The following is a 27427-nucleotide window of genomic DNA, read 5'->3' on the forward strand; positions in this document are numbered from 1 at the left end:
TCTAAATGTGCATCTTCAGAGAGGATGTGGAAAGAATTTACAACTTTTTTTTTCTGACAGGACTTTGTTGCACACCCACAACACACATTTAGACACGTCTACAATCCAAAACTTCCCCGTCCGCCATTCAAAGCTTCATCACATCCCTGCTTCTGAAAATCTGTCATCCCCAGGGAAAAGCTCACATGGCTGGGGGAAAACTCTCAGGCCAACACCCCCCCCTTCGTAGCTCCTCACCCCTTCTTCTCTTTCCTGGTCAAACAACACAATAGTCATCTATCAGAGGGGGCAGCAGGCAGAAGCTTTGCCTGACAGAAATAAACCCGGCTCCTGCCAGCTACATTTCAGGTGCTTGGGCTATTTTCTCTGATGTCATCCACGGCCGACTTGCTCTGGTTTAGTCATTATTTCTCCCACTCACACCTGAAGGCCTCACATCCCTCTGCTGCCTGCTTCCCTTTCCTGGAGGGAATCTGAGGCATCTGGAAAAACAGGATCCGTGCATGTTTTTGATATTGTTATTACGGTTTTAAAAGAAAACAATGAAAGTATTTGTAGCTTAAAGCCCTTCATTCCAAATTATGCCAAAAAATTAATCAAGAAAGATTTATTACTGCAAATAAATGTGATGTGTAAATGTTTTAAGATGATGCATCAACATGTCAGCAACAGTTTGCTTAATATAACTCATTATAAAGTCATGTTGTCCAATAGATTCCAGCCTCAGGTCCACTTTAAATGTTCACAAGATAAACCTAAGAAGTTTTATGATGAGTATTTTGGTAGCTACCTACATTTGTATTTCTTTTCTCCCCCTGCTTTTTGCAAACTAGTCATTCTTTTGCCTGTTTTAAGCCTGAAGCAGTAATATTTAAATTAAACTACTTAAATGAAAGTTCATGACAGGATATTAGTCTTTGCTGGGGCTGACAGCAATTCAGACATCTGACATGTGACAGAGGCGCTAAAGTAGACAATGTATTTGTAAAAAGTCAAAAGTTGAAGCATTAGAGCCACTGGTTTAACCTTTAACTATTAAATGTATTTTATAAGCACATGATAATATTTTAAAACTGCTTCTGACAGACAGATTCTGAACAGCAACATTTATCCATAGCTGTCAGGAAGATATAGTATAGTGAAATGTACAGTATTCCTCTCTTTGTCTGATGCAGCAGAGGTTCAGAAAGCATAATTTAAAAGGAAGAAAAACACCATAAATAAAATGAAGGGTGTTGCTGAACCTGTAGCCCTAGCTTTAATCCGCTGCAGCCCAGTCAAATCTTCAATTTGAATTTTAACAACCACCATTATTTGGCAGTAGATCCGTTTAAGGATTTTTTTTTCTCCTTGATTTTCTTTTCTAACTCACAATGTCACAGAAAGGTGCTGCATAGCAGCTGGTGCAGCTGCTGCACTGCTACTCAGTCTAACATCTTTTTATCAGTGCAAGAATCAGGATTGAAATATGAAAACAAAAATCTAAGATCTTATTTAAGACAAGTTGCACAAAAAAATAAAAAAAATTGATGGTTCCAAAGCATTTTAATTTAATTAATATTACTCTTAAATAAATATAAATGTTGCCCTCCTCACAACATACATTAGTTAATGATAGCCATCAACACAATACAAGTGTTTGTGCTCAGGTTGGTCCGATCTGCTTTTAAAAAATATATTTTCATAGAAATCATAGAAAATAAAAATTTTAAAAGGTCAGAATATCAAAAGTCACAAAAATTTGTCATGGTTATATAAAGTTGTGGTGAAGACACTATTTGTAATTAGCCACATTCACTATGTCTAATTTGCCAGATGGATGAATGGATGGATGATGGATAGACGGATGGATGGATGGATGGATGGATGGATGGATGGATCTTTATGTCCACCAACATCCCTGGACATATAATCATGATGACGTTATAAGGACATAGGTCAGGCTAAGCGCCTCGAAGCGCACCAGTCATTACCGCATGTGACCACTAGGGGACGCGTCTCCATTTCAACAGGCATGCAGCCGTCAGTCTGTGTTGTCTTGCTTCACCTCTTCTACTACAACACCCACTTCCTGGAAACGCGTCGCTAAAAGGCTTCCACTTTATCACTTAAAAGGAGATACCGTTAACCTTTATTCCCCCACACGCAAAGACTGAGTTTATAAAAATTAATGCGCGTTTATTACTAGAAAATTACCGAGGATGACGTAAATAAGGCAGTAAGGCGTCGGGCGCAGTAGTCCCTAAGAGAGGTGAGCGAATACAATTACTACGATACAATAGCTCGGGTTTTATTTTCGATTAATTTTTACGCTTCTTTCCTTTGAATCTTACCTTTAATCGCATTTGTGATTCGTGAGACGAAAGTGTGTCTGAAGACGGCAGCCCGTAGAGTGAAGCCTCAATCTCAGCGGTCTTTGTGTTTTAACAGAGCGCCACGTCACTTACCGACGGAGGAGTCAGGAAAAACACCCCCGGAATTTTTGATCCCCGCTTTTGGAGCAGTTCTGCCCCATCGATTTCCTTCGATGAGCTGCCGTCCCGGTGGCGTTTGACATTTTCTTACAGAAGAAGGAGAGCCTGTCGTCAAACGGCTCACAATGACGGCTTCAAACTGGGGTCTGATCATGAACGTGGTCAACAGCATCGTGGGGGTCAGCGTGCTCACCATGCCCTTCTGCTTCAAACAGGTGGGTCAGCGGCACAGGTGCCGACTGCACAGGTGCCGACTGCACAGGTGCCGACTGCACAGGTGCCGACTGCACAGGTGCCGACTGCACAGGTGCCGACTGCACAGGTGCCGACTGCACAGGTGCCGACTGCACAGGTGCCGACTGCACAGGTGCCGACTGCACAGGTGCCGACTGCACAGGTGCCGACTGCACAGGTGCCGACTGCACAGGTGCCGACTGCACAGGTGCCGACTGCACAGGTGCCGACTGCACAGGTGCCGACTGCACAGGTGCCGACTGCACAGGTGCCGACTGCACAGGTGCCGACTGCACAGGTGCCGACTGCACAGGTGCCGACTGCACAGGTGCCGACTGCACAGGTGCCGACTGCACAGGTGCCGACAGAAGATCTCCACAAACACTGACCCGTTATATTGACTGGAATGGGAGAGGAAATGGTTCAGTCGTATATTTTGTAAAATGTGGTTGTGTGTCTGTAATGCTGACAACAACAGAAACATCAGTAGCTAGAAAACACTGAGAGCTCCTGCCTCCACCATACATATATATTGGTCTCCCAGGTCTGTATTATTATCCAAGTTATTATTAGTTGTAGAGCATTATGAGGTATCCATGTATTTGTATTTTATTTAACTTTGATTGGCCTATTACATTAGCAAAATGTTTTATAGGACATGTCTTAAATTTTTAAACGAAGTAGATAACCTGATACAGAAACATGAAACTACTGCCCAGTCGCATCTCCATCTGCTGTGTGAATGCATTAACCTTTTTTTTGTTTTTTGTTTTTAACCATTTCCACTAAATAAGCCTGATATTGATATTTCTCAGTCGTTATCGATCACCCATATGGTTAAAATATAATTTCATGATTGCAAGCGGTAAATTAATAGGTAATCTATTTTTTTAATACGTTCACACTGTTGTTTATTTGCACTGGAGAGTATGACAGAATAACATAGAACGTCAGAGATTGATGGTTAAATATTCCATGACTCTATTGAGATAAACTAATCGTGCTTCATTTTTGCTTTCTGAATGTAAAACGTGTTCCAGATGTTCCAGGCAATCGAACAATTAGTATCAAACAACGGCATCCTGCACGACTTCATTCATTGATAAAATTCACCGTCCCTGTTTGATCAGGAAGCTGCCTTTTTGTGCCTGTTGAGTTTGCACACGTATCAAAAGAAATATAAATTTTGCCGGTTTTTCCTGTGAGTGTATTAAGTGTCCGTCTGTCATCTTCCAGTGTGGGATAGTACTGGGAACACTACTTTTGTTCTTCTGCTCCTGGATGACCCACAAGTCTTGTATGTTCCTGGTACTCACTGCGAGCAACACTAAAAGAAGGACCTATGCAGGATTAGGTGGGTCTAAATAATAAAAAAAATCTTAGTAATTAATAAATGTCAGATTTTCCACTGGAAGGATTTTGTCATGGTGTTACTCTTTTCTTGAAACAGCAGTAGAAGTGAAAACATGTATGAGTGAAGTATTGCTTTGGTAACCAGTGATAACGATGAGACGTGAGACTCTAACCAAGTTTAAGTTTTGCTATAAGGTTATGTACACACACAGGAAATACGGACGCTCCCACCTGTTAATCTGCTTGTTCTTCCCATCTCTGCAGCCTTCCATGCTTATGGTAAAACAGGAAAAACCCTGGTGGAGACGAGGCAAGCCTTGTTTTTGTCCCCCCCACACATTATTCTGTGTTTGTGTTTATTATCACTTGAATTTCCATAAATAAAGAATGAAATGGATTTATCTCCACAACCATAGACCCTGACGGTAATTTTCCTTCCCCGTCTCTGCAGTATGATCGGCTTGATGCTGGGGACCTGTATCGCCTTCTACGTTGTGATCGCTGATCTGGGCTCGAATATCTTTGCTCAGCTTTTGGGTTTAGAGGTTCGTGATCAGAATTCTTCATATTCGAGTCTTCATCTTTATCTCCAATGTGTTACTTCTAAGCAACCAAAGAGTCCTTAACAAGCGGCTGTATTTGTTCTCTGAAGGTTACCTTCAGCTTCCGCGTGCTGCTGCTGATCGCTGTGTCTGTGTTCATCGTCCTCCCTCTGAGTCTGCAGAGGAACATGATGTCCTCCATCCAGTCCTTTTCTGCTATGGCTCTCATGTTCTACACCCTCTTCATGTTCACGGTGAGCCCAGCTCAGTACATCTGAATAGACTCCAGCAGAACAGAACGTCAGCGATGCTGCTGTTTGTCGTATAAAGGGCATCATTTATAGTTACCCTGTTCCAAGAATAATACTCTACATATTACATGTTAATTAGGTAAAACTGTTGAGTTTGTCAACCAGGGTGTGAACAGCAATACATTTTCAGCCTGCTAAAACGTATTGACTTGATCTATATTTCAATGTAAGGAAAGTTATTTGGTTCTCATAATATCAATTGCTTAAATGTTGTTTTGTTTAAATCTAACTTATTGTTTCTCATTTATCTTTTTTATAAAATTGTAAGTTCTTTATTAACATGTTATCGTATTGCTCCTCTTTTTTTGAGGAGTAAATTACACTAAAATCACACAAGGCAGAAAACATTCCGTTCATTCGGTATCACCTCAGCTCCTCTGATGTCATAACTGATGTCAGTGGTAATTTGGTCACGATTCCTTCAGGAAGACAGGAAAATATGAATATAAACTGTTCAGGAGTTCCACAAGTCGACTCTTTAGTTTCTCCTGCTGCTCCATCCCTTTGATTTGGTAATGTTCTGCTGGTGTCTTTGAGGTGATTGGATCATGTGGCTCTTCTGGCTGCATTTCAGCTGTTATTAAAACAAAGAACTAGTTTGTTTTTGTCTGTTTTTTCTGCCCGCAGGGTGAAAGATGCGTCTTTCATCAATTGTTGTTACCGCAACCTTGGTGTCGTGCCTCCGAGGCGACAGAATATCCACAGTGCAAACTGTGGCTGATATTTTATTATTTTTTAATATCAATTATTGTGAAATATCTTTAATCAATTAAATATATCATAAAATGTCTTACAATGGCTTGTCCACCTCAGTGACCAATGACGTCCTGAGGCGTTGTTTGGCAAAGTCATAGATCAACAAAATATTTTTGGTTTACGGTTTTTTTGCTTCGAGCAAAATATTTAAAATGTGGTTCTGAGTATTGACAGTTACTCAAAGGGACACAAACACACACACACACACACACACACACTCACACACACACACACACACACACACATTCTACAACCGGTCTGCTGTTTCAGGTCAACACTAAGCAGCACCGAATCCGACTCCTGTGATCACCCAGCTCAGTTTTCTGCCTTGTGTGATTCACTTATGCTGAGAAATTCACACACCATGTGTGTGTGTGTGTCTGTGTGTTTTTACTAACCTGTAGCGTTGCCTCCACAGACTCCTCACTGCTGTTTACTGCCTCTTTGCGTGATGTGACTTGTCGTTTTATAGCATGACGTTAACCTGAGCCTTGGAGTGGTGTGTGTGTCTGGCTTCAGATCCAGGCCCGGCCCAGTCCAGACCCCTAAACCCTCTAACAGTGATGTATCTTCCCTCCTTTCCTCCCTCTTTCACCCCCTTCCTTTCTTTCCATTGCACCACGTCTTTTTGTTCCACTTTTTTTTCCCTCTCCGTCCCACCCGCTCCTTCTGTCGCCGGCGCTGTAGATAGTGTTGTCGTCTCTACGCTACGGCATAATCTCAGGCTCCTGGGTAGAACGGGCTCACCTGTGGCGCTTGAAGGGCATCATTCAGTGTCTGCCCATTATCGCCACAACCTTCTGCTGTCACCCGTAAGTAAACCCTCAGAAACCATCCCTAGAAATAACACCAACAGGGGCAGCGGCGGGGTTCGGGTGTGGAAGCCTCATGTTTCTCCTGCAGCTTTTATGCTCCTCAGCCCCCCCCCCCCCCGCTTCTACTTACCTGAACCTCCTGCCCCGCTCTCATCCATCCCAGATTCACACCTTCACATTTGGGTTTTGGTCTGAGCCTTTTGCGCTCGTGTGTGTGTGTGTTTGGTGGCAGTAGTAATAAGGAGGAAGAGTTCATTCTAAGGTATGTGACGTTTCATCCGTTCTGCCCGCCCACCGGGGGGCAGTGTGGGTGTCAGTGTGGGAGGCTGGAGGGTTATGCAGCGCTCTTCTATTCTTGGGGGACTTTATCAGGTAACCAGAAGAGCAAGAGGAAGAACGCTAATGCTGATCGAAAACCTGTGCTGTGTTGTTCTGTTTTTTTTGTCCAGGGAATCCTTTTTATTTTGCATCACTTTTATGGTTTTTTTACTTTTATTCACCAAAAATCACCTTCATTTCTCAATTTTTGTCAGCCGTGACAGGTTTTAGTTCAGTAGGGGGCGTCTCGTCTTGTCTTCAGGTTGTTTTCTTCTCTGAATTTTCTGTTGTTTTTTTTCTCTCCTTATCATCAATTTCATTATCTGTGATACGTCGGCATGGGTGCGGCCCCCTTCTACTCCCACCCCCACTTTTAATTTGGTTTGTGCCGTAACCCCCCCCTTCCCTCCCACCTCCTTCCCCTCAGATGGTGGTGTCCTCATTCAAACATGGGCTGCTCAGCGGCTGGTGGCTAGGGCAGGTCAATGTCGTACGCTTGGAGGGTGTGTTTCGCTGTCTCCCCATCTGTGGCATGGCCTGCGCCTGTCAGTCGTAAGTACCCCCTTCCCCCCCCCCCACTCGCACGGGCCCACGTATTGAAAACATTGTGCAGGAAGACTCCAGATCACACTGCACATAATGGTAATCCTAAAATCATGCTGTGGGCTTTGTCACTCCTGAAATGAAATAAATCTTTCACTGCTACATGTGAAAATCAGCTAAATTGACTTTTCAAGGAGGATTTTTATTTGCAAAGGGAGGCTGCATGTTTCAGCTAATGCGCTTCTTGCAGTCTTTTGTTTCCTCTTTAGGTCCCAACCAGAAATAACCTGAATCTAAAACTGCTTTTCGTCCGCCCTGCAGCTTTCCTTATTTGAAATAGAACTCGACAGCAAACATTTTGCTGGAAAGAAGCTCCCTTAGATTGTCATCTTGACTTTCTTTTATTCCAATCAACTTTTCAAATTTGAAACTGGCAAAAAACTGAATGTATAGAAGTCAAGATTATTTTTCTTCCTCCCTCTTTCCCCACAATCGTTGCAGAATTCACACCACTCTACTGCATTTTGCTTAATCCCAGCTTCTCTGAGCGCCCGTACCGCCACTACTTTCACTCATCTACATGCTCTGTCGTCACTTTTCTTTTGTCTTCATCTTGGCTTTTTCTGCTTGCTCTGGGCTTCAGTGAGTGAAGGTCTTATCTTTTGACTTGGAACAGTGACTGGGATGAATGCTGGGAGGGTTTGGTGAGGTCACTGGGAGCCAGATGTTCGGGTGGTTGTTACTGTATGGGTTTGTTTGTGTGAGAGGGGAGTGAGGTAAGTGGCGGGACCGGGTGACTGTAGCCCTGAGACTGAAACAAGACTTTAATTAATGTAATCGCACAAAGCCAACAGAACTTTATGGTACGGCGGGCGCGTTCATTAGGAATCGAAGTGCACACACACACACGGCGGAAGACGAAGACAGTGCGCGCTTGTGTGTATGTTTATGCTTGTGTTCCTACTAGCGGTGCTGAGTGATATTTGGCAGGACGATTTCTTGGCCTGTGGTCAGGCTGAGCGAGGCGAGCCCCCCCTTTAGGTGGCAGGCAGCTTCAGCCAAACCACTAATCAACACACTGGACCGCCGCCACGCTACGGACACACTGATGTATTCACAGACTGATTAAACAGCCCTCAGCACATCGGATTTTTATTACATTCGTGAAATATGTTTACTTTCAGTTAAAACATTACTTAACATCGCCATTATGATGGGATGGGAGCTGGCCCTGTTGTTTTTGGCTGCGTGGCGGGCAGTTAGGGGCATAAAGAAAACGTAGAGCGAAAATGACCCTCTGTGATGCGTGCTTTCAACCCCATGCTAATGATATTATCTACAGCACATGCTCAAGCCCACCCAACACACACACACACACACACATGCTCCCCCCGTGTTCCCTTTGAAGACCTTGTCCGTCATATTTCCTCCATTTAAGGGCAGCGTTAAAGCAAAAACACATTAGCCTCTGAGTCGAGGCTATTGAGTGACCATTAGGTGCTTTTGCTCCCCACTTACAATATACCGTTTTATTTAACCTTGGCTATGAGATTTACTGGTTTGTAGATTAAACAAGCAATAAGAAAAAGCACCGCGGGACAAGAGCTAAGCTCATGAAACCAGAGTGTGTGAAAGAGACGAAAAACCAGATAAAGTCATGGTTTCTTTCTCTCTCTCTCCTTCTCTCTGGTTATACGTTCACATACGTACACACAGGTGGGAGAGAAAGAGAGGAGGCGAGCACAAAGACTCTGTCAGGAAAGTTTATAATGCTCTAAAATCCACCAGGCATTCGCTGTTATATATAAAGCCTGTAAATTTAATGGGTAATGTGCCGAAGGTCCTCTCCACACTCTGCCTCACCCTCTTATAGCACAGGACACAATATGACACAGTCTCAGGTTCAACCACTGCTAGTCTCTGCTACAGTCACCCACTCTAATTACACACACACACACACACACACTGAACGTAGACTCTGAACTCCTTATAAAACACCTTCTAAACACATCACCGCTGTTTCCAATTACTGCTGTTTAAAAATAGATGTCTATTATAATATTTACAATCATAAATCAAGAAATAATCAATATCGCCTCACATCCACATGCTGAAAAAACCTGCATTCATGTGCTTGTGTACTTACAGACACACAACTTTGCAAGTTGAAGTGTTTCACGCCTGGATTTACAAGCATCTAAATCATGACCGGCCCGTTTTTGGACGTAATAATCGATTGATAGATCTCAAAACAGATGTATTGATTAATGATTGAGTTAGTAGTTATTCTGCGTTCTTACTAAGGTATTCTCTCTCTCTCTGGTTACTTATGATGGCTTGTTCGCCTTTTAAAGCGATTGTCTCGGGACACGTTTTTGCTGAAGTCGGCATCGAACTGCATTCATTAACAAACAAATGCAGATGATGTGAAAATCTACATTAGCGAATTGGCACGAATAACGAGGAACAAATCTGACCGCGGCTTTGCAGGCAGTATAAATCTAAATTTGATGTGTTACTGATGACTGTCTTACAGTGTTTAAACTTTAATGAGCTAAACAAGCAGAGATAAATCACTCGTCTGAGGTGGATCCTGACAAGGACACGAGGAGAAAGATGCATCATTCGATTACTGCGCGGCACAAATGGGCCTCCATATGGCCGCTCATTAAATAAATCTACAACACGGTTTGCATAAAGAAAACATCTCTGTTGATTCATGTAACGTCCACGGACCGCTTCACCTGGAGTACCGCGCTCCACGGGACGAGTTGTGTGTCTGTTCAAGCAGCACGTGAATGCAGCAGCGCGCATGTGGTTGTGTGTGTGTGTGTGTGTATTGCGCAGCGAGCAGATTGTATCGTCGTGCTGCTTGTGTGTCACAGACAGGTGCTGCCGACCTACGACATCCTGGACGAGCCGTCCGTCAAACGCGTCAACTCCATTTTCACCGCCGCCCTCAAAGTGGTCACCATCTTCTACATCACTGTGAGTGGAAACACACTCTGAGCACACATCCTTCATTTACACACACACACACATTCAGTAACTGGTAGATTGGTGTCACTGCTCTCCACGTCTCTACAGGTGGGTTTCTTCGGCTACGTCAGTTTCACAGACAACATCGAAGGGAACGTGCTGATGAACTTCCCATCCAACCTGGTGACGGAGATGATCCGCGTGGGCTTTATGATGTCCGTCGCCGTCGGATTCCCCATGATGATCCTGCCGTGCCGCCAGGCCATCAACACCATGCTTTTTGAGCAGCAGGTGAGCTCGAACGCTTCTAGACTAACTAGCTGCTTTTGGCAAATCATTTCTAGCTCTAAAGCCGAAGGGAAAAACATGTCTTGAGTTTACAAAAGGAGATGAGATGCATGTTTCCGGGCAGCAGGCAAACACTGGGGTTGATCCCGTCCAGTGGAGAATGTTTGGGTTTTGAATTTGCTGCTTTATTATTGTGGAACTGGCATTCCCATTATAAAACTGAGGCAACACTTGTTGCATCATACAAGCTGAGCTTCCTGAAAACATCTGCGGTGGAACTACGCTGAGAAACGTTTTATCTGTTACAGACCAGGAGGTGACGAATAGTAGATTTTATATGATCGATTTTATCATTATTGTTTGTAGCAGGAATGTACCAATAGTCAGTTACTCATCCAATGCTGCTGCCCCAGCACCCAACCCCATGGAAGAACTTAACTACTCTAGAAAATAACAGTTTTAGGTTTAATAAGAAATTGCATGATATTTAAACTTAATCAAACAAATTTAATCCTAATATATAAATCTGGAACTGAACATCCAATTAAAAAAACCCCCATGAATATTAATCAAACTAATACAACCAACTATTAAATCTGTGTGTTAGGAATTTGTATTTGTTGACCTATTATTGCTGTCCAAGTCACGAAAAGCTAGTTTGCCACAATCAGAACCGAGAATAAATCGATCAGATTAATCTTCTTTTAATCCTGACATTACAGGAACCTGAACACCAGGCATTCGCTGTTATATATACAGCCTGTAAATTTAATGGGTAATGTGCCGAAGGTAAAAAATCTTAGAATACCATATAGTAATGTCAACAAATGCGTCATAGGTAACCCTAATCAGCACATAAAGGTTGTTTTATAGTAAAAAGACAAAAATAGCACAGAACATTGCCAACAGGAATTAATTGATCTACAATGCTAGCTATGACAAATTCTTCATAATCCAATTATAAATCTTAACTTTTTTTTTTTTTTTTTACATAGTATAATGTTTTCTCTTAATGGCTCTTTCTGACAGCAGAAGGATGGGACGTTTGCTGCCGGGGGATACATGCCTCCTCTGCGCTTCAAGGCGATCACCCTCTGCATTGTGTTTGGCACAATGCTGGGAGGCATTCTCATACCCAACGGTATGGAACTAGTGTGTGTGTGTGTGTGTGTGTGTGTGCGTGTGTGTGTGCGTGTGCGTGTGCATGCAGCTTGCTGACTGGAAGTTTTGAAGGTGCATGTGTTCCTTTATGTGGGTGGAGTAAACTGGGGAGCTTTACGATGTGTGTGAATGTGACTTTATGAGTCAGTGACAGTCACACTATAACACAGTCCTTAAATCAGGACCCTAACTTTTATCTCCTCTTAGACGGCAGAAGGGAAGATAGGGCTATTATTTTCACAGGCTCTCTCTCTCACTCTCTCTCACACACACACACACACACAACTACAAATCCAGGTATTCACTCTATCACTGGCTTTCTCAGGTTTTCCAGTCTGACTATCCACCTCTCAAAGATCTCAAATGGATTAGCAGGAGTTTGTTTTTTATGCATACTTTTATATTGTGGATGTTAGATGAACTTTTGATGAGGTGATCTGACACACACACACACACACACACACACACACACACACACACACACACACACACACACACACACAAAGAGAGAAGGGGATTTGGCTTCTTTGTGTGTCTAATCAGACTAATCGTTTGAGCAGAGAGGGGAGGTAAGGACCTCGGGGACAATGGACACTAAATTTGAGGGGGACAATGTGGTTTGTGATAAAGAGCGAAGATCTAGAAAAATGTTCCCAATGGTCCATCTCCACCTCCCTTCATACCTGCATCTTTTTTTTTTCTGGTATCTTTTTTCATCTAGTGAGTTCATTAATGTCTGTATGAATACGTAACAGCTACCAAATCTGTTAATTTCACTTGACTTTTACGTGAATGCTACGTAACATTTAAAAAAAACTGAGAATGTCTTTTGTATACCGTTGAGTGTCTTTGTTTAGGTTGTTCTGGTGAGATCTTTCATTCACTACGGCCACTTTGACAATGACAGAAGTACCCCATGGGGTAAAGTCCTTCTGGCTAACAATCACAGCTCCACAGCATCGCAGGATAATTTGTTCCTTCTCCTTTCAGTGGAAACCATTTTGGGTCTGACTGGTGCCACCATGGGCAGCCTCATCTGCTTCATATGTCCCGCCCTGATCTACAGAAAGATCCACAAGAACGGGATCATCGCTCAGGTGACAAACTCAGAACGATTCTTGTCATTTGTTCTGTGAAAATGGTTTCATCAGTTTCTAACCTGTTGGTCTTCCTGTGTTTGTCTCCACCCTGCAGCTCGTGCTCTGTGTAGGTCTGGGCATCCTGCTGATCAGCACCTTTACCACCCTCTCTATTTCAGTCAGTAAGGGCCGAGATTCTCCTCAACTACATGAAAAGAACAATCTGCTGCTGCCAGATCTCCCTGAACTGCACGGTAAAGATCATGACATGCACTAATGGCTTGCAATTACTTACGCATGTGATTGAAGATTAAAGTGGTTGACTAATGATCCATGGAAACATTTACCTCAACGGGCCGGAGCCAAGCTTGTCTGCAGCGTCTGAGAGTGGACAACAGTGCTACATGTAATTATTTTATGCAAAAACGCTCCGGCTTCACAGGAGACATGTTTATTTCTTTTTTTATTGTCAAAGACGCGTACTGCAGCGCCATAAAACAGCAACGTAAAGAGAATACGGGACTATGTCGAAGGGCCAGTGAGATTAAAACGGAAGCACGAGGCCACAGAAAAATCAGGTTTCTTCCATTTCTGTGAAAAGAAAAGATGGAAGACAGACGGCGAGTCAGACACACGGCCAGGATGAGGAGATAACCTCTCGATAATATCTGAGAGCGTCGCTGATTGCTTGACATTGATGGAGCGAAAGTGATGCCCTTCAAACTCGAGTAATTTCTGCATCCCTCTACCTCTGTTCATTTCCCCTGCCACCCCCCCCCTCCCCAAAAAATACATTGTCTACAACCCCATCTCCCCCCATATCTCCTGTGGCAGCTATAAAATGCCTGCGTGCTTCAGATGTATGAACCAAAAAGTGTAGTGTGTGTTGGGGGAGGATAGATGGGTACAGATGAAAGAAGTGGAGATGAGACGGAGAGCAGCCCTTTGAGTCAATGCCAGTTTTAGGATGAAAGATTAGTTACGTTTTCCAGGGTCCAAATTTGTTTTAATGTTATTTCTCTTTGTCTGACCTCAAACTTGAGCAGTCAGTCTTCAGTCATTCCAGGTCAACCTTTCGTCTATATAATAATACGAGCTGAGCTCTGAATTATTGTCACTTTCAGCTTTAATTCATTCACCTCTCCCTTCATCATTTCTTCAACCTGTGCTAATTGTGTCAATGTTGCCAACGGCAGCGTTTGCTGCCATCTAGTGTCTCCATGTATTACCAGGTTGTTTCGGCTCCATCGGTACATATTAGTGTGAGATGCTGTGGCGTTCATTTATTTTATTTCATACAGTTATGTGTGTAATAAATTCAGATGCATATAAAATAAGGAGTACATATCAAGGCTGTTGTTAAATTGTGATCCAGTCATTCAACTCTTTTCTAGGACAAGAGAAACTAGAGGGATCATTGAAGTGTCTAATTTATGATTTCTTAATTTAGTCAGTAATTCATCTCATATTTTTCACATAAAGGTGAATTAAAAGTTCACCGTTAGCAGTACTAAACAACTGTGAAAAATGTAGTTTTTATAAAAACTTAGTTTTTATGGTTGTATCAATTTATTTCATAAAGATGTTTTTACTCGATCTGGAAGGATCTGTGATCTAATGAGTTATATTTTTCCTCTGCATGTAGATAATCCTCAGAACGAGAAGCTAGCGGAGATGGAAAAGCCCCACCCTCCAGTTGTGGAGTTGGTCGAACGTGTAGAAAAGGCTGAACCCCCCCAGATCAAAGGGCCAGTAGAATTACCTGATAAGAAGAAGGAAGAGGAGGCACAGTTGGACCGCCCTGGTGCTGGTAAGTGAGCTGAACCAGAACTGGTGCTGGCAGCTAAACTGGTTCTTTATTCATCAGTTTGCTACTATTTACTCAGGCGTAGCCGTACCAGAGGGGGAGGCCCATCGCCATGAACCGCCCATCCCTCATGACGAGGTGAAGGTCGACCAGAAAAAGAATGATGCTGAGCTGCAGGAGGATAAGATACAACCTGCTGCAGGAGCAGAGGCGGAACCAAAAAGAGATGAAATGCAAGGTCACGTTGTGGAGATCGAGAACAATCAAGACGACAAGGTTGAGGACAAACTGAAGCCTGTAGAGGCTGTTGTGAGAAAAGAGGAAGTGGATTTGGGTGGGGGAGAAGTCCTGTCCAATGAGGTACTGGAGAAGGCGAACGCAAATGCAGACAAGAAGCAGGACATTCCTCCACTGAAGAAAATTGAGATGCTCGATCCTGTGAAAGATTCTGTCAAAGAGAAAGCAGCTGCACTGGCACAAGTGGATAATGCTCCAGATGCTGGGGGGAAACGTGAGTATTTGTTGCTGTTCTTGTATAACTGCGGACAGTTTGGGACAGCTCGACCTCGAGCTCCAGGGAAATGCAACACTGATTTTGTGATATTTACTCATGTTCAGTTCCACTTCCTGATGGAGAGCATCATCCCGCTGCAGAAGAGCTTCTAGCTGCAGACAGCAAAGATACAGCAGACGAGAAGTTGGATGGTAAGTGGAGTATAAATATTCAGGGGTCTAGTTTTCGGTCGTTTGCCCTACCGATGTGTCCTTTTAGTAGTGGTGGGGTTTTTTTTTTAACTTTTGAATATCTACAGTTGATTGGATGTGATGTCATAAAAACAATTGCCAAGTGGTAAACAGTTTGTCCAGATCAACTAATCACAGCAATCTCCAATTAAGTAAAATAGAATGAGTAGAACGCTGTTGTTTAAGCCCCGCCTCTCTTCTCCATCTCAGTGTGTTTGATTTTTATTTAATCTCCTGTAAGTGAATCACTGTTCTGTTCTTTCTCACTTTGCTTATTTTTGATGGTTCGTTCTGCTGCATATTTGACCTGTTTTTGATAAACTACGCAACCATTTTTGTTTTTTGTTGACTTTCTTATTCTGTTGACTTTTTGCTCTCTCACTCCTTCTCTGTTTTTACCCCTGTTTTTCTTTCTTCTTCTCCCGGACTCCTATCACAGTGATAAAAAAGCTGGTTGCAGGTATGAATTCCCTCTTGCCTTTTCTCTTGACTTCAGTCTGTCACTGTCATTCACTCAACGATAGGCGTAGCTAACTAAATAATGTGCTGCTATACTTTGCACCCACCCACTCAATTTGCCCCGCTAACATAGAATGTATATTGTATGTCTACAGAGCTCTACCCATTACTGCCCATCCCGGTTTATGTTAAGACGACCTGGATCGGAATAAATGCTCGGAGGCATATTGGAACACGGTTTAATTTTGATGTCTCTGTTATGTAGAAGGCCAGCTCGACCACGCTGTGCTGCTGCAGGTGATCAAGGAGCAGCAAGAGCAACAGAAGAGACTTCTCGACCAGCAGGAGAAGCTACTGGCTGTCATAGAAGAGCAACACAAGGAAATCCACCAGAAACAACCCGCTGGTGCGTATGCACATTTTTAGTTTTACACAGTTTTACACACTTTAACCTCAGTGGTCAGATGAAGAAAAATATATGGCATTTGTTATTTAAAGGGGCTGCTGCTGATGGTGAGGCAGAGAAGGGCCTCCAGGAACATTTGGAGGTGATGGAAGGTGTGGCAGTAAAGCTGAAGGACTCCGGCGTGGCATCTGACGCAAACCAGGACAATGAGGTGGTTGTGGCTCCACAGGGCGGAATGGCTGAGCATCATGTCGCTGTTCAGAATCAAGGTCAGATTGGGAAGAAAGATGCTGCGGTTAGGGCGCCTGAAGTCGTTGTTCCAGCACCTCACAAGGATGGTTTCGTAGCAGCAGAAGGAGAGTCCGAAATCAGGGTTGAGCATGGGGCAAGGGGAGTACCACTGGAAAAGAAACACCCTGATGACCTTCAACCTGCACCTCATCATGATCTGGCAGCTAAACTTGCAGATAAAGAAAGAAACCTTGATGAGGAAAAGGCAAAAATTGAAAGCCTTAAGAAAGAGCAGTTGGAGAAAGAGATTCAGGCAAGAATGGAGATAGACCAGCTTGAGAAGGAGATACAGCAGGAATTGGAACGAGCGGAGAAAGAAAAGTTTGAGAAAGAATGGTTAGAAAAAGAGAAATTAGAGAGGGAGAAAAAGGAAATATTGGCCAGAAAACAGGAGCTAGAGAGGGAGCGATCCGAGAAAGAGAGGATAGAGAAAGAAGTTCAGGCAATGGTGGAAGTGGAAAGGGAGAAAAGAGAGAAACTGGAGAAAGAGAGAGCAGTACAGGAGAAATACGCGCCAGAAGAGAGACTTCAGCTGGATATCCAGAAAGCAGACAAGAAAATTGAGAGGGTGAGGAATGAGGAAAATGCTGAGGAAGCGCGTGAGAGGCTAGCCCAGTTGGAGCGAGCTGCACAGGGGCCCGAGATAGAAGCTGGTGAGGCTTTGAAGAACGGAGGACGAGACCTCAAAGAGAACGTTGCTGCTCAGGCAGACCCTGGAGAAGGTGCACAAGACAAGGCTGTCAAAGTGAAGGCTCCCCCCGAGGGCTCCCAGGAGAAGAGCAGAGACCAGGGAGACGTGGATCTAAGGCGGAGGCGCAGGGAACTGGGACACGGAGAGGCCGGAGGGCCTCGGGAGGAGGCCATTGGTGTACCGGGGCTGGAGCCTCTGCTGGAGCTGGGAGGCCCAGACCTGCATGTGGCCCTGGAGGAACGGCTAATGGCTGGGGCGGTGGTGCACTCACGGCAGATTAAGTTGGTCTCAGAGGAAGAGGAGACCCCGTGATGCACATCAGACAACCAATCATTGGACAGCAGCACATTATAGACCGACAGGAAGCTTCTCATGCTGTGGACTGATATCACTTTGTCTGTACTGCAGGAATATTATGGACCAAAACAAGTACGCTCCATCTCTGTGGACTCTAGAAGTTACCCAAAGCCTGAATATTGAGGTGCAAAATATGTAAATATTAATTTATTTTTGAAATGTCTTTTTTGGGGGGGGAGGGGGGGTGAATAAATATCAATTCCTCTATATATATTATATACATATATACACACCTATGCAAATACAATATGATCTGTCTGAATATATTTGCTCTAACTGAGTCACCTTCGCTCCTCTGTAATCCTCTGGATACGTGGAGTCTTCCTCGCTTTAGGATGGTATCTGTGCTGATTTTCTGTTAAACGTTCTGTCACTTTTTTTGTTACTCTGACCTGTAAATATTGTAAATATGTCTGATCGATGTTAAAGGATATTTTAAACCTACATGTAACACACGTTATGTGTGTATCGTCACCTTGTTAAGAACTGCTTCACTATACTTTCAAATGAAAGTGACCGAATGGGGGTGTGAGGAATACGGTGTTGCCTTACTGGTAAACTGGACAATGAATCAGTCTCCATCCATGACACCGTTACTCAACATTCCATCTGTAGCAACTTTTCAGTGCCTTCCAATCAATATGCTGTAGTATTTAGAAGTTTTTCAGTTTTATTTTTACTGTATAACAGTAATTATGATAATGTGTAATGTTTTCGCACATTAGAAAGAAATACGGACTACATTTCTTTGTACCGTAGTTCTTTAAATATTTCCAAATATTTCTCCCGTTAGCATTTTGACACATGCTGCTTTACTTTGTACCAAAGGCTAGTTTTCTATATGCTTTGTATTCCTGTGCATTTTTCTGATACAATGAATTAAAAAAAAATCTCTGACGTCCATGTCTGTTGTTTTGTGTTCACACATTTGAAAAAAAAACCTGTTTTATTTATCTCTGCATTTTTCATTTGCATCAGTTTTAACAATGCTTGAAAAAACAGCAACACATGTTCAACTGATTTACAAAATCAAGTAAAAGTTCCATGTTATCAATGACATAAAATACTGCATGTATCCAGTGTCACAGAAAGATTCTTTGACCTTCATGTCTTCTCCAATAGCTCAGAACAACTGAGGCTGGTCCTTCCACAAATCCAGTATGGTTTCCATTCATTTGGCTCTTTTCTTCGCCTGTAATTACATGACATATCAGAACAGTGATCACTGCATTAAAACAATAGGAGGGTTACTGATATTGTCCCTCACTGCATTAGTGAAGCAGGTCTTCAGTGCTTCAAATTCCTTGGCACACAAATCCTTCTTCAGCTCCACCTGTCCTGTTGTTGTGGCCCCCACACATTTCCCATACACTGCAGCCTGAAACAGCAGTTTACAGCAGATGAATGCAGCAAAGTAAATGTTTTGCAATCTGGAAAAAAAGTCTAATACAACACCTGTAAGTGAACTCTACAACCTAAACTGTATTGGGTTGGGTTGGACAGCCACTACTAACTACTCTCTTTGCAGAATGACGATCGATCGATGGATAATATCTTATTAATCCCAAACTAAAATCATGCATGTCACGACTTCTGATGATCCAATGATTCATTTAATTCTTATCATTCAATCTGCATCAGAAATCGTGAAGCTCTAGGGTGAACTGGTCCGGTCAAGTAATTTTAAATAGCACTAACAGCCACTCGGAATTAAATTCAATGACAACTATTCGTGTAAACAACAATTCCACTTTATCCGCTTACCTCTTCTGCACACTGTGAAAAGATTTCTGGGAAAAGTCTTAATTTCTCTCGAGTTCGAGTCCAGACATTTGGCAAGGACATTTCTGTTCTTCAGTCCTCCTGGTTCTTAAGTCATCTGATGAGCACGGTAGGAATTAACCGATAAATCCAAACCCGACCGCTCGTACACGGTTCAATAAAACAATTTTAAGAAACATGTAAACGATCCATACATCAAACATCAGAATTAATAGTTTTGTAATCCGTGGACAGCACCACACCGGACAACCTCTCAGCAAGGAAACGTTCCGTGGAAATACAGTCTTCTTATGCGCTCATCTTTATGTCAGTCAAAATGCTGGTTTAGTATTCCTGATTTTCATTCGTTGTATTTCCCCTACCAGACCACCAATAGACTCTCGTATTCTTAGAAGGTGTCCCATGATTGGGTAGCTGTCACCTTGAGCCCCGCCTTCTCCCTCTACCAACACAGAAGGAGGAAAATGACTAACTCGCAGCCAGGATTGCTAAATCATGGCAACATTCATGGAACGTTTAGCTTTCCTTCAGAAAGTAAGTGTTATTTCCAGTTATCAGCAATTATCGAAGCCATTATCAGCTAATTGGAACGTGACGAGCATGATGCACTTTTGCGTCTCTGTTTGAAGCTGTCAGGCAATTAGCTTGCTAGCTGTGTGGAAGCTAATTTAAAAAAGAAACACATTGGGTAAATGTATTCATGCTACCTTTCTGTTCACTTGAAAGCATATTTAAATCTGTCTAACATCTGTTTATCTATATATTTGGTCAGTATTAACGTATTACACTATAGTGTTGGGGTGTTAATATCTATATCACTGCTTTTCAAACTAAAATGTACGGATTCTGCTGTAGTTAATTGAATTGTGGAATATCACATTATTCTTTTCTCACGTTCTCCATCGTCTTCAGGTTCCTACTTTGATGAAGGCTACAGCAGATGATGAAAACCCCTGTCCTGGTTATCTTTTCCAGGAGATTGAAAGTATCCTTCTAAAGAACTTCTGTTGTTTTTCAGCGCCATTTAAAACTTTTGAAGATAACAAACACGACACGTTGCAGGAAACTGATTTTGCCTAGAGCTGCTTGTTTTTTTTTAAAAGTTTTATCTGGGAATTGTAAAAAGGATTGAAATTTGCTTTACATTTGGAGTTTGTTAAATATTCCGTATGAATCTGAACAAGAAAAAGTGCTGAAATCCATTAATATGATGTGTTCTACTGTGTTATTAATGTGACGTCATTGGTATTTTGTAGCCAGAGATAAATGACTGTCGGATCAGACATACCAAGTCTGTCACACTCTGTATGGACCTTCATAATTGTCACACTGTAGAAATCTCCCATGAGTCAACAGGATATGGTCAGTGTTTACTGGAATACCTTCTGGAAAGGCTGCTGGTGGAATCCTGTCATGTCAAACTCAAGGTGAGAATAAATTAAATTGTAACTTCTGTCTGTTGAACAAAACTGTGTGTTGAATGACCTTCCAACCATGTTTGAGAATGATTCAGAGTTCTGAAAATGCCTCTGGCATTTCAGGTGCTGAAGATTTTTGTCCATCTTTGTGGTCATGGCTCAAATCAGTTCCTCACCGAACTTCGAAGGAACTCCACCTTCATCCAGCAAGCATCAGGTTACACATCTTGAATTTAGCTCTATTAAAATCTCTGTCACAAATCTGTCAGCTGAATATTCACTTGTTGGATGTTTTTCTCTTGAAGTTTATAGTGGTCCTCCTGATCCTATCCATGGCACAGCATTGTATCAGAAAGTGAGAAACACAGCACAGGTGAGACACTCATTCTAATAAAGTGTCAAATCAATCATTTTATCCCTGAAAGATCAAATTTTGTATTTTTATATTTGCAGGAAGTGGCAAGGTTGCTTTTCACAGATACAATTTCTGCCAAAAGCAGCATCTATCCTCTAAATGTGCCCCCACCATCAATGGGTGAGTAATAACAGGCTGGAATTGGATAAATTCCTGCAAATGTCATACAGCAATAGGGTTATAGAAATGGAATGCAATAAATATCAAAACTTAAATGAGAAATGTCAAAATTTATTCTGACGATGATTTTTATTTTGTCTGATATATCAAACAAAGCATATGTGTCTAATAGCTCAATAAATATTTGTGCGTTTTTATGTAGATATTCTGTGTGTCTTTATCCAGGTATGGGCTCAGGGATCTGCCGCAGATCAGGATTGCAGGGCTTTGGATACAACCCTGGAAAGCAAGGGGCAGGTTAGAGCTACACATCTGCAAACTAACACTAATCCGTCCATACTGTATACATTTACCTGTACTTTTGTCTTTACCTGTTCCTTTCAGCAGCCAATGACTCACTGCTGAATAAGATCCAGAAAGCTGCAGAAGTAGTGGCCAGTGCTGTCCTTCCCCCAACTGAACACCAGGGAATCCGTCTCCATGAAAACAACTACCGGGCTGTAGTTGCACCATCTGCACCCATAGAGGTGGCCATGCCTGCATGTGCCTATAACATGTCTGCTTCTAGACCAAAAGGTAAAGCATTGTTGGCATGATGGAGATATAGATTTGGATTTTTAACACCCAATTACAGTTTGTAAAATGTTAACCACTTCAATTTTTCAAGGCTGACTCACATTTGATTATGAAAACTTTTCATTTTGATACTTGGAATTACTGTTTCCACCACAGCTTTGACCACGCGGTGCCCAGGACAAGTTGGAGGTGGCTGGGAAGAGACAGACAGCAGTAACAGCTCCTCTCACAACTCCTCTCAGGATATTGCAGCAAACAGCAAGTCAGCCGGGAGCCAATCTGGGGCCAGTCGAGAGAGCAGTGGAGACCTGTCAGAACGGTTAGCGGCAGTGTTTGCTTAAAATAAGTCCCACTTTAACTCCCAAACATCACCCTCATTTCATTCTCATAAACTTTATGACATAAACTGTGTGGTGTCCAGGGTGGAAGCTCTGCATTTGGGGGACTGTGGCCAGGAGATGGCGCTCATCAGCAGACTTACAGAAGGATCTAAGGTTTTTCTGTCCAGAGAAGAGAGCCAACACTTCATCAAAGAGTAATTTCAGTTAGAATCAGAATGAGAATACAGCCTTCTGCATTTCATTAGGTTTTTTTAAAATATAATTTATTATATTTGTTTGGAGTGATGTTGCCTGATTCCTGTCTTGTTTGATCTGCCAGATGCTCCATTCTCAACTGCGAGGTTGTGCTGGAGCTGCTCTCAAGGAAACTTCAAGATCCCTCAAACACTGCTAAGATGGTGAAAATAGTTAAGCTATATTATGGATCCAGGTTTTATTGAAGGTACTTATCTAATATACATATCTTTGTTTACCTCCAATCTGTCAGCGGGCACTGTGTGCTCTGTCATGTCTCCTGACCTCTGATCTTCTATCTCTGGAACAAATGTTTGGAGCAACACAAAGAAGGCTCCTGCAGCTGGGTGAAGGAGCTCCAGGACCAGTGGCAAACAAAGCCACCAAGGTAAGGAGAATATATAGTATAAGACTGGCTGGACAGAACCAGACAAATGTTATTGTTGTTGTTGTTGTTGTTTTCCCCTCATCAGATCCTGAGGCAGTTTGAAGCTCTGATGGGTGGATCTCCACACACTCCATGTCAGGATGCAGCAAACAACAGCCATCGGATATCAAATAATCAGCTTCCCACTTCTACATACTCAGGACTTTTACTATCATCTCACTCTAATGACGATACCAACATCAACTGTTGTAAACCAGACGTCTTACCAGTACAACTACAGTCTCACCCATCATCCTCTTTCAGTCTGGCCCTGGCCCAGGGAGACTCCACTGGAGAGCTGACAAATAACTGCAGTGAAGACGAACACTCTCCTATTCAGAAAGAGTTGGTGCAAAACCAGCTGGACCAGAGCTTGACTGCTGAGGCTGAATCAGATGCTGAAGAACAAAAGCTTAAAACAGAGAAGTGCTCCTCCTCCCCAGATGAGCCCCAGCAGGATCAGTCCTGTTCCAGCAGACTGTCCCTGTTCAGCGGTATGGAGCTGGTTACTAAGGGGAGGCCCCTTTGTCATAAAGAATCAGATTTGATGGACAAAAGTTTAAAGGTGAATCTGGTTGTGCATAAAAATATCGGCATCAGTGAAACCAATGACGAAACTTCTTCTGTTTGCAATTCAGTTTCATCTGAAAGCAGCCAACAAGTATCAGCCTTCTCATTTGTCAACTTTTGACCAATGTTTTACCACTGGGACTGTTAGTTCAACCAATGATGCCATCGTTTCAGAAATGTTTTTAATTTTATAAACTTAGCTCAAATCTGTACAATTATTACCACATACAGATAATTCACACTAAGGGATTTATGTTGTAATCTGTACGGTGCCTCCGTACCATTTTTGCTTATTAGAAATTTTAGGATATTTAACTGAAATATGGATGAGTTGAGTCCTCAGTACAAGAAACCCTTCAACTATATTAAGTGAGGGCCGGACTGCTGCTGCTTTGCCGTAGTATTTCCCCAGAATGGATGTTGAATTACAGATCATTATTCACAATTGCTTTTGTCTCAGGATTTCGTTCATTTAGCTGAAACAACTTGTGCATGTCTACAATATGCACTAAAATCTCTGGGTTGCCTGATGTACTGAAATGTTATCTTGGTACCAGTGTCCTCTGTTGAATCTAAAATATTCAGCTCAGTAGAGTGGCTGCAAGTATCTGAGTCCAGGAAACTTCTGCGAGTAGAATCCATACAGTTGTAATTTGCACTACTATCCCTCTTCTTGAGGACTCATAAAACTACATATGAGATGTCTTCCAAATTTTTGGTACTGAGCTAATGTTAGTTTATAAACTATTTATTATGTTCATCCTGCATTGATTAAAAGATATAACAGTGGCTGTATGCATGTTAGAAGAACCAATGGAAGAATTTGTCGTCATATTGTGTGCATGTATGAGTGGAATGATGTGATAAAACATTTGCAATCAGTGTTATTCAGAATGATCAATATGTGATATGCAATACAAAGAACATGCACAGATGGTAATTATTTTGTGTGAGAACAAAATACTTAACACTATATAAACAAGTCTTGAAATTATTTAAAATATGGTCTGAATGACTTGTTGCAGCCATTATTTGCAGTAATCCTTTATTTCAATGTAGAATGATTTGGGAAGTTACATAAAATATGAATCATTTTAACATCTCATTTTATTTGCAACAGTGTGTTGGTCATTCAACCATTAAAAAAAAAGTATGGCAGATGTATTAAAAGGAAACACATTCAAGAGCTTTCTTGAGGCCTTTTCTGTTTGAAGGATTCTGCTGAGCTCCACACCATGGCTGTTCTCCCAACTCTATAATTAACCAGCGTCTAATTCGAGGTTGGATTTTATTTGAGTGGCTCATGAGTAATCTCTTCCACTGCCTTGAACCCACTGACCTGCCACACCAAACATTAGATTCATTTAAACAGTGAAAGTAACTGCAAATTACAAAATAAGGCATAAAACATGTTACTGGATTGTTTTAATAAAGCTCCCCAGGAATGAATAAATTAGCCTACATAAACTTCATCTGTGAATGGGTCACAACAAACTCCCTCTCTACAAACATCGAACCGACTACCCAGTCATGAGTGAACAGACTGAGGAGTTACTGAGTAAAGTGCTTAGCTTTATTTAGTTTTGTGAGCACTTTGGATCATCACACATTTCTTGTGATTAGCACCAATGACAATGTCCACACATCAACGCACACATGTAAAGAGAATGAGAACTCTTTATAAAGTGCACAAAGTGCGTATGCATGCGCACACAAACACATCAATACAGCACAGAAAACCACAGTGGTAGGGCCATGGAAAGATGGATGTGCTTATGGTCTGGACAAATGGTACATGGTGAGGTGGGGAATGAGCCTTTGTGCCCAGTATCTGTAAACCTCCCCACACATCATCCCTTTCCCCCTGACCCATGTAGCACTTGAGGCTTTTTCGTGGAGGAGCCACCCTGCCAGCACTGATGGGCGAGGGACAAAAGGTCAGGAGAGGGATCAGAGGTTATGGTCATGTTGAGCCTGGACGTCCTCTAGTCTGCAGACTATTGAAATGTGCTTCCCTCAGGACTCTGTTGATGTAGTCGTAGGACACACTGCTGCAGTCACCATGGAAACCATGCTGCAAGGAGCAAGGAGAGTCATCAGGCTTCGGGCTGAGGGAGTGCTGGGTGATGCGGTTGTTCAGGCTATGTATGCACGGCCTGGCGCTGACCACTATTGCTCTGTCTGGACTGCTGATCCCGTTACTGTTGTCGCTGCTGGAAGACTGCAAATACAAACCAGATGGGTTATGGCGTTTACTTTCATAGATGTACGCAATACTTAAATGACATCATTCTCAGCTTTTCTGAAAGTGGTGCATTACAAATGCATTGCACAACCAAATGAAATGATGCAGGCTACATGATACCACACTGCTTTATCTATAAATGTCAATGAACTCCACAATACAAAACAAATGCAGAGGATTTATCCATCCATCATCTTCTGCAACCGCTGATCCGGATTGCAGGTCACAGGTCTGCTGGAGCCTATCCCAGCTGTCTACAGGTTAAAGGCAGGGTACACCCCAGATAAGACGCCAGCTCATCATGGGGCCACACAAACGCCAAATAACTACTCAATCTAACATAAAATTTTGGTGTGACCAGTTCACGTGAGCTGCGTGTTTTTGTGTGACCAAGGAAGCCAGAGAACCTGGAGACACGGGGATGACGTACAAAGTCCACACAGAAAGGTATCGAACCCAGAACCCTTCTTGCTGCGCCGGCCCAGAGGGTTTAGTCTTACTCCAATACAATATTTAATCACAAAATCAGATGTAAATGTCATTCCAATGGTTCAGAGGTTAATCCAATCATACAGTATCTCACCTCTGAGTCCACATCGGACACAAGCAGGCTGGGACCCCCTCCTGACCTCTTGGCCTGAGGAATCAGCTGTTGGTCCTCATCACTGTCACAGCTACGATAGCGTTTCCTGTGTAAACCCAAAAAAGGAAGACGGGGTATTACGAGTCCAGAGGAAAGTAAAGTGAAATTAAAAGTAAACGATAAAGTGACACAAATGATGTGAGAGACAGACTTGGTGAAGGTGAGCCCACTATGAGACAGGAGGAACTTCAAGAGGAACCAAAAATAGCTACACTACTCAGGCATGGTAGAGATAGCACTCCTACTAAAGAGAAGACACTGACTAATACAGAGCATTACGTCCGTTTAAAAAAACTAATAAATCCTGTGGATATTACAGCTGTTTAGACTCAATGGCTTGAAAATATTGTCTTAAGATGTGGATAATGTGTTATACGATTCAACTAGAATGCTGGATGACATGTACCTACGTACGATCGGCCTGCATCGAGGACACGGGTGTGTGAAACGGTTGTTGTCATTACCTGCTGTCAGTCAGCATGTCCGTCCTCTTGATTCTCTTCTGGCAAACAGAGGTGAACACTCCTTGTGAGTCGGACTGAGATGTTATCTTTAAAGCTGGCTGTGTCACAGCTCTGCGGCCATTACGCGGAAACTCGGGAGTTTTAGGTCTCCTCCAGCCAAACCACCAAGTCTAGGATGACTAAGGGAACGATCTCCAGACGGCTGAGGCTCGGATCTCCGAAGGAAAGCACCAACAGCTGCGGGCCGGTTCGGACCTGTTCGGTCGCTGCTCCGAGTCCTCCCCGCCCTGCCTATGCGTCGGCGGAGTAACTGCTAACAAGCTAACCACCGGGTGTTCTCGTTCATGCAGTGAAATCTCGAGGAAGTCCCGGCATGACAGCAAACAGAACAAGCTAGTCTGCTAGCTGCTTCTCAGCAACGTTCTTGTCAAGCTCACTACTTAAAGCTAAGTAACGCTGTACTACGCTAACTGAAAGTTCTTCCGCCGTTCGTATTCCAACCGCCTGTCGCTGACTGTGGTTAACTGTTGCTGACACGTGACTCCGGTCAAGCGCGAGACACTCTACGAGTAAAGTTAATAGTT

At 42.8% G+C, this 27427-nt stretch overlaps 4 protein-coding genes across 8 annotated transcripts; 2 read left to right on the forward strand and 2 right to left on the reverse strand.

The window, feature by feature from the left end:
- The first annotated feature begins 2067 nt into the window (after positions 1-2067).
- On the forward strand, positions 2068-17767 carry slc38a10 (solute carrier family 38 member 10). Of its 4 annotated transcripts, none has more exons than XM_068305142.1 (18): positions 2068-2251; positions 2431-2689; positions 3945-4062; positions 4326-4371; positions 4513-4606; positions 4714-4857; positions 6358-6482; positions 10232-10334; positions 10434-10616; positions 11643-11754; positions 12765-12871; positions 12969-13107; positions 14499-14663; positions 14740-15171; positions 15279-15365; positions 15844-15864; positions 16129-16269; positions 16362-17767. In XM_068305142.1, the coding sequence occupies exons 2-18, from the start codon at positions 2600-2602 to the stop codon at positions 17561-17563; spliced, it is 3309 nt and encodes a 1102-aa protein (XP_068161243.1). In that variant the 5' UTR covers positions 2068-2251; positions 2431-2599; the 3' UTR covers positions 17564-17767. The 4 variants fall into 4 exon arrangements, with proteins under 4 accessions (XP_068161243.1, XP_068161242.1, XP_068161245.1 ...); XM_068305141.1 differs by lacking the exon at positions 6358-6482 and adding an exon at positions 7231-7355; XM_068305144.1 differs by lacking the exon at positions 6358-6482 and adding an exon at positions 7231-7355 and having other exon boundaries at positions 11646-11754.
- Positions 17768-17795: 28 nt separating this feature from the next.
- Positions 17796-19653, reverse strand: ndufaf8 (NADH:ubiquinone oxidoreductase complex assembly factor 8). Its single transcript, XM_068305146.1, has 3 exons — positions 19373-19653; positions 18876-18986; positions 17796-18800 (listed from the first exon to the last, which is right to left on the reverse strand). Exons 1-3 carry the CDS (start codon positions 19451-19453, stop codon positions 18780-18782), a joined length of 213 nt encoding a protein of 70 aa, XP_068161247.1. The 5' UTR covers positions 19454-19653; the 3' UTR covers positions 17796-18779.
- A 172-nt stretch (positions 19654-19825) lies between these two features.
- Positions 19826-24383, forward strand: tepsin (TEPSIN adaptor related protein complex 4 accessory protein). Of its 2 annotated transcripts, none has more exons than XM_068305767.1 (13): positions 19826-19924; positions 20303-20375; positions 20726-20817; positions 20932-21025; positions 21114-21181; positions 21262-21343; positions 21569-21640; positions 21728-21919; positions 22076-22238; positions 22341-22454; positions 22580-22658; positions 22748-22882; positions 22968-24383. In XM_068305767.1, exons 1-13 carry the CDS (start codon positions 19886-19888, stop codon positions 23610-23612), a joined length of 1848 nt encoding a protein of 615 aa, XP_068161868.1. In that variant the 5' UTR covers positions 19826-19885; the 3' UTR covers positions 23613-24383. The 2 variants fall into 2 exon arrangements, with proteins under 2 accessions (XP_068161868.1, XP_068161870.1); XM_068305769.1 differs by having other exon boundaries at positions 21731-21919.
- A 136-nt stretch (positions 24384-24519) lies between these two features.
- Positions 24520-26976, reverse strand: si:dkey-21c1.1 (uncharacterized protein LOC100150256 homolog). The gene is made up of 3 exons (XM_068305780.1): positions 26844-26976; positions 26320-26425; positions 24520-25712 (listed from the first exon to the last, which is right to left on the reverse strand). The coding sequence occupies exons 1-3, from the start codon at positions 26858-26860 to the stop codon at positions 25455-25457; spliced, it is 381 nt and encodes a 126-aa protein (XP_068161881.1). The 5' UTR covers positions 26861-26976; the 3' UTR covers positions 24520-25454.
- Between the last annotated feature and the right edge of the window lie 451 nt (positions 26977-27427).

This window comes from Antennarius striatus, chromosome 21 (assembly GCF_040054535.1).
Source record: "Antennarius striatus isolate MH-2024 chromosome 21, ASM4005453v1, whole genome shotgun sequence".
Taxonomy (NCBI): Eukaryota; Metazoa; Chordata; class Actinopteri; order Lophiiformes; family Antennariidae; genus Antennarius; species Antennarius striatus.

Excerpts from the sequence above, each read along its gene's own strand:
- tepsin (XM_068305767.1), top strand. The coding sequence starts at position 19,886 with ATGGCAACATTCATGGAACGTTTAGCTTTCCTTCAGAAA. Across the intron at positions 21,344-21,568 it reads TGTGCCCCCACCATCAATGG|GTATGGGCTCAGGGATCTGC; the intron begins GTGAGTAATAAC and ends GTCTTTATCCAG. Across the intron at positions 22,239-22,340 it reads AGTGGAGACCTGTCAGAACG|GGTGGAAGCTCTGCATTTGG; the intron begins GTTAGCGGCAGT and ends TGTGGTGTCCAG.
- si:dkey-21c1.1 (XM_068305780.1), bottom strand. Across the intron at positions 25,713-26,319 it reads TGTCCGATGTGGACTCAGAG|TCTTCCAGCAGCGACAACAG; the intron begins GTGAGATACTGT and ends TTGTATTTGCAG.
- slc38a10 (XM_068305142.1), top strand. The coding sequence starts at position 2,600 with ATGACGGCTTCAAACTGGGGTCTGATCATGAACGTGGTCAACAGCATC. Across the intron at positions 2,690-3,944 it reads TGCCCTTCTGCTTCAAACAG|TGTGGGATAGTACTGGGAAC; the intron begins GTGGGTCAGCGG and ends GTCATCTTCCAG. Across the intron at positions 4,607-4,713 it reads CTCAGCTTTTGGGTTTAGAG|GTTACCTTCAGCTTCCGCGT; the intron begins GTTCGTGATCAG and ends TGTTCTCTGAAG.
- ndufaf8 (XM_068305146.1), bottom strand. The coding sequence starts at position 19,453 with ATGTCCTTGCCAAATGTCTGGACTCGAACTCGAGAGAAATTAAGACTT. Across the intron at positions 18,987-19,372 it reads TTTCACAGTGTGCAGAAGAG|GCTGCAGTGTATGGGAAATG; the intron begins GTAAGCGGATAA and ends CTGCTGTTTCAG. Across the intron at positions 18,801-18,875 it reads AGACCTGCTTCACTAATGCA|GCGAAGAAAAGAGCCAAATG; the intron begins GTGAGGGACAAT and ends ATGTAATTACAG.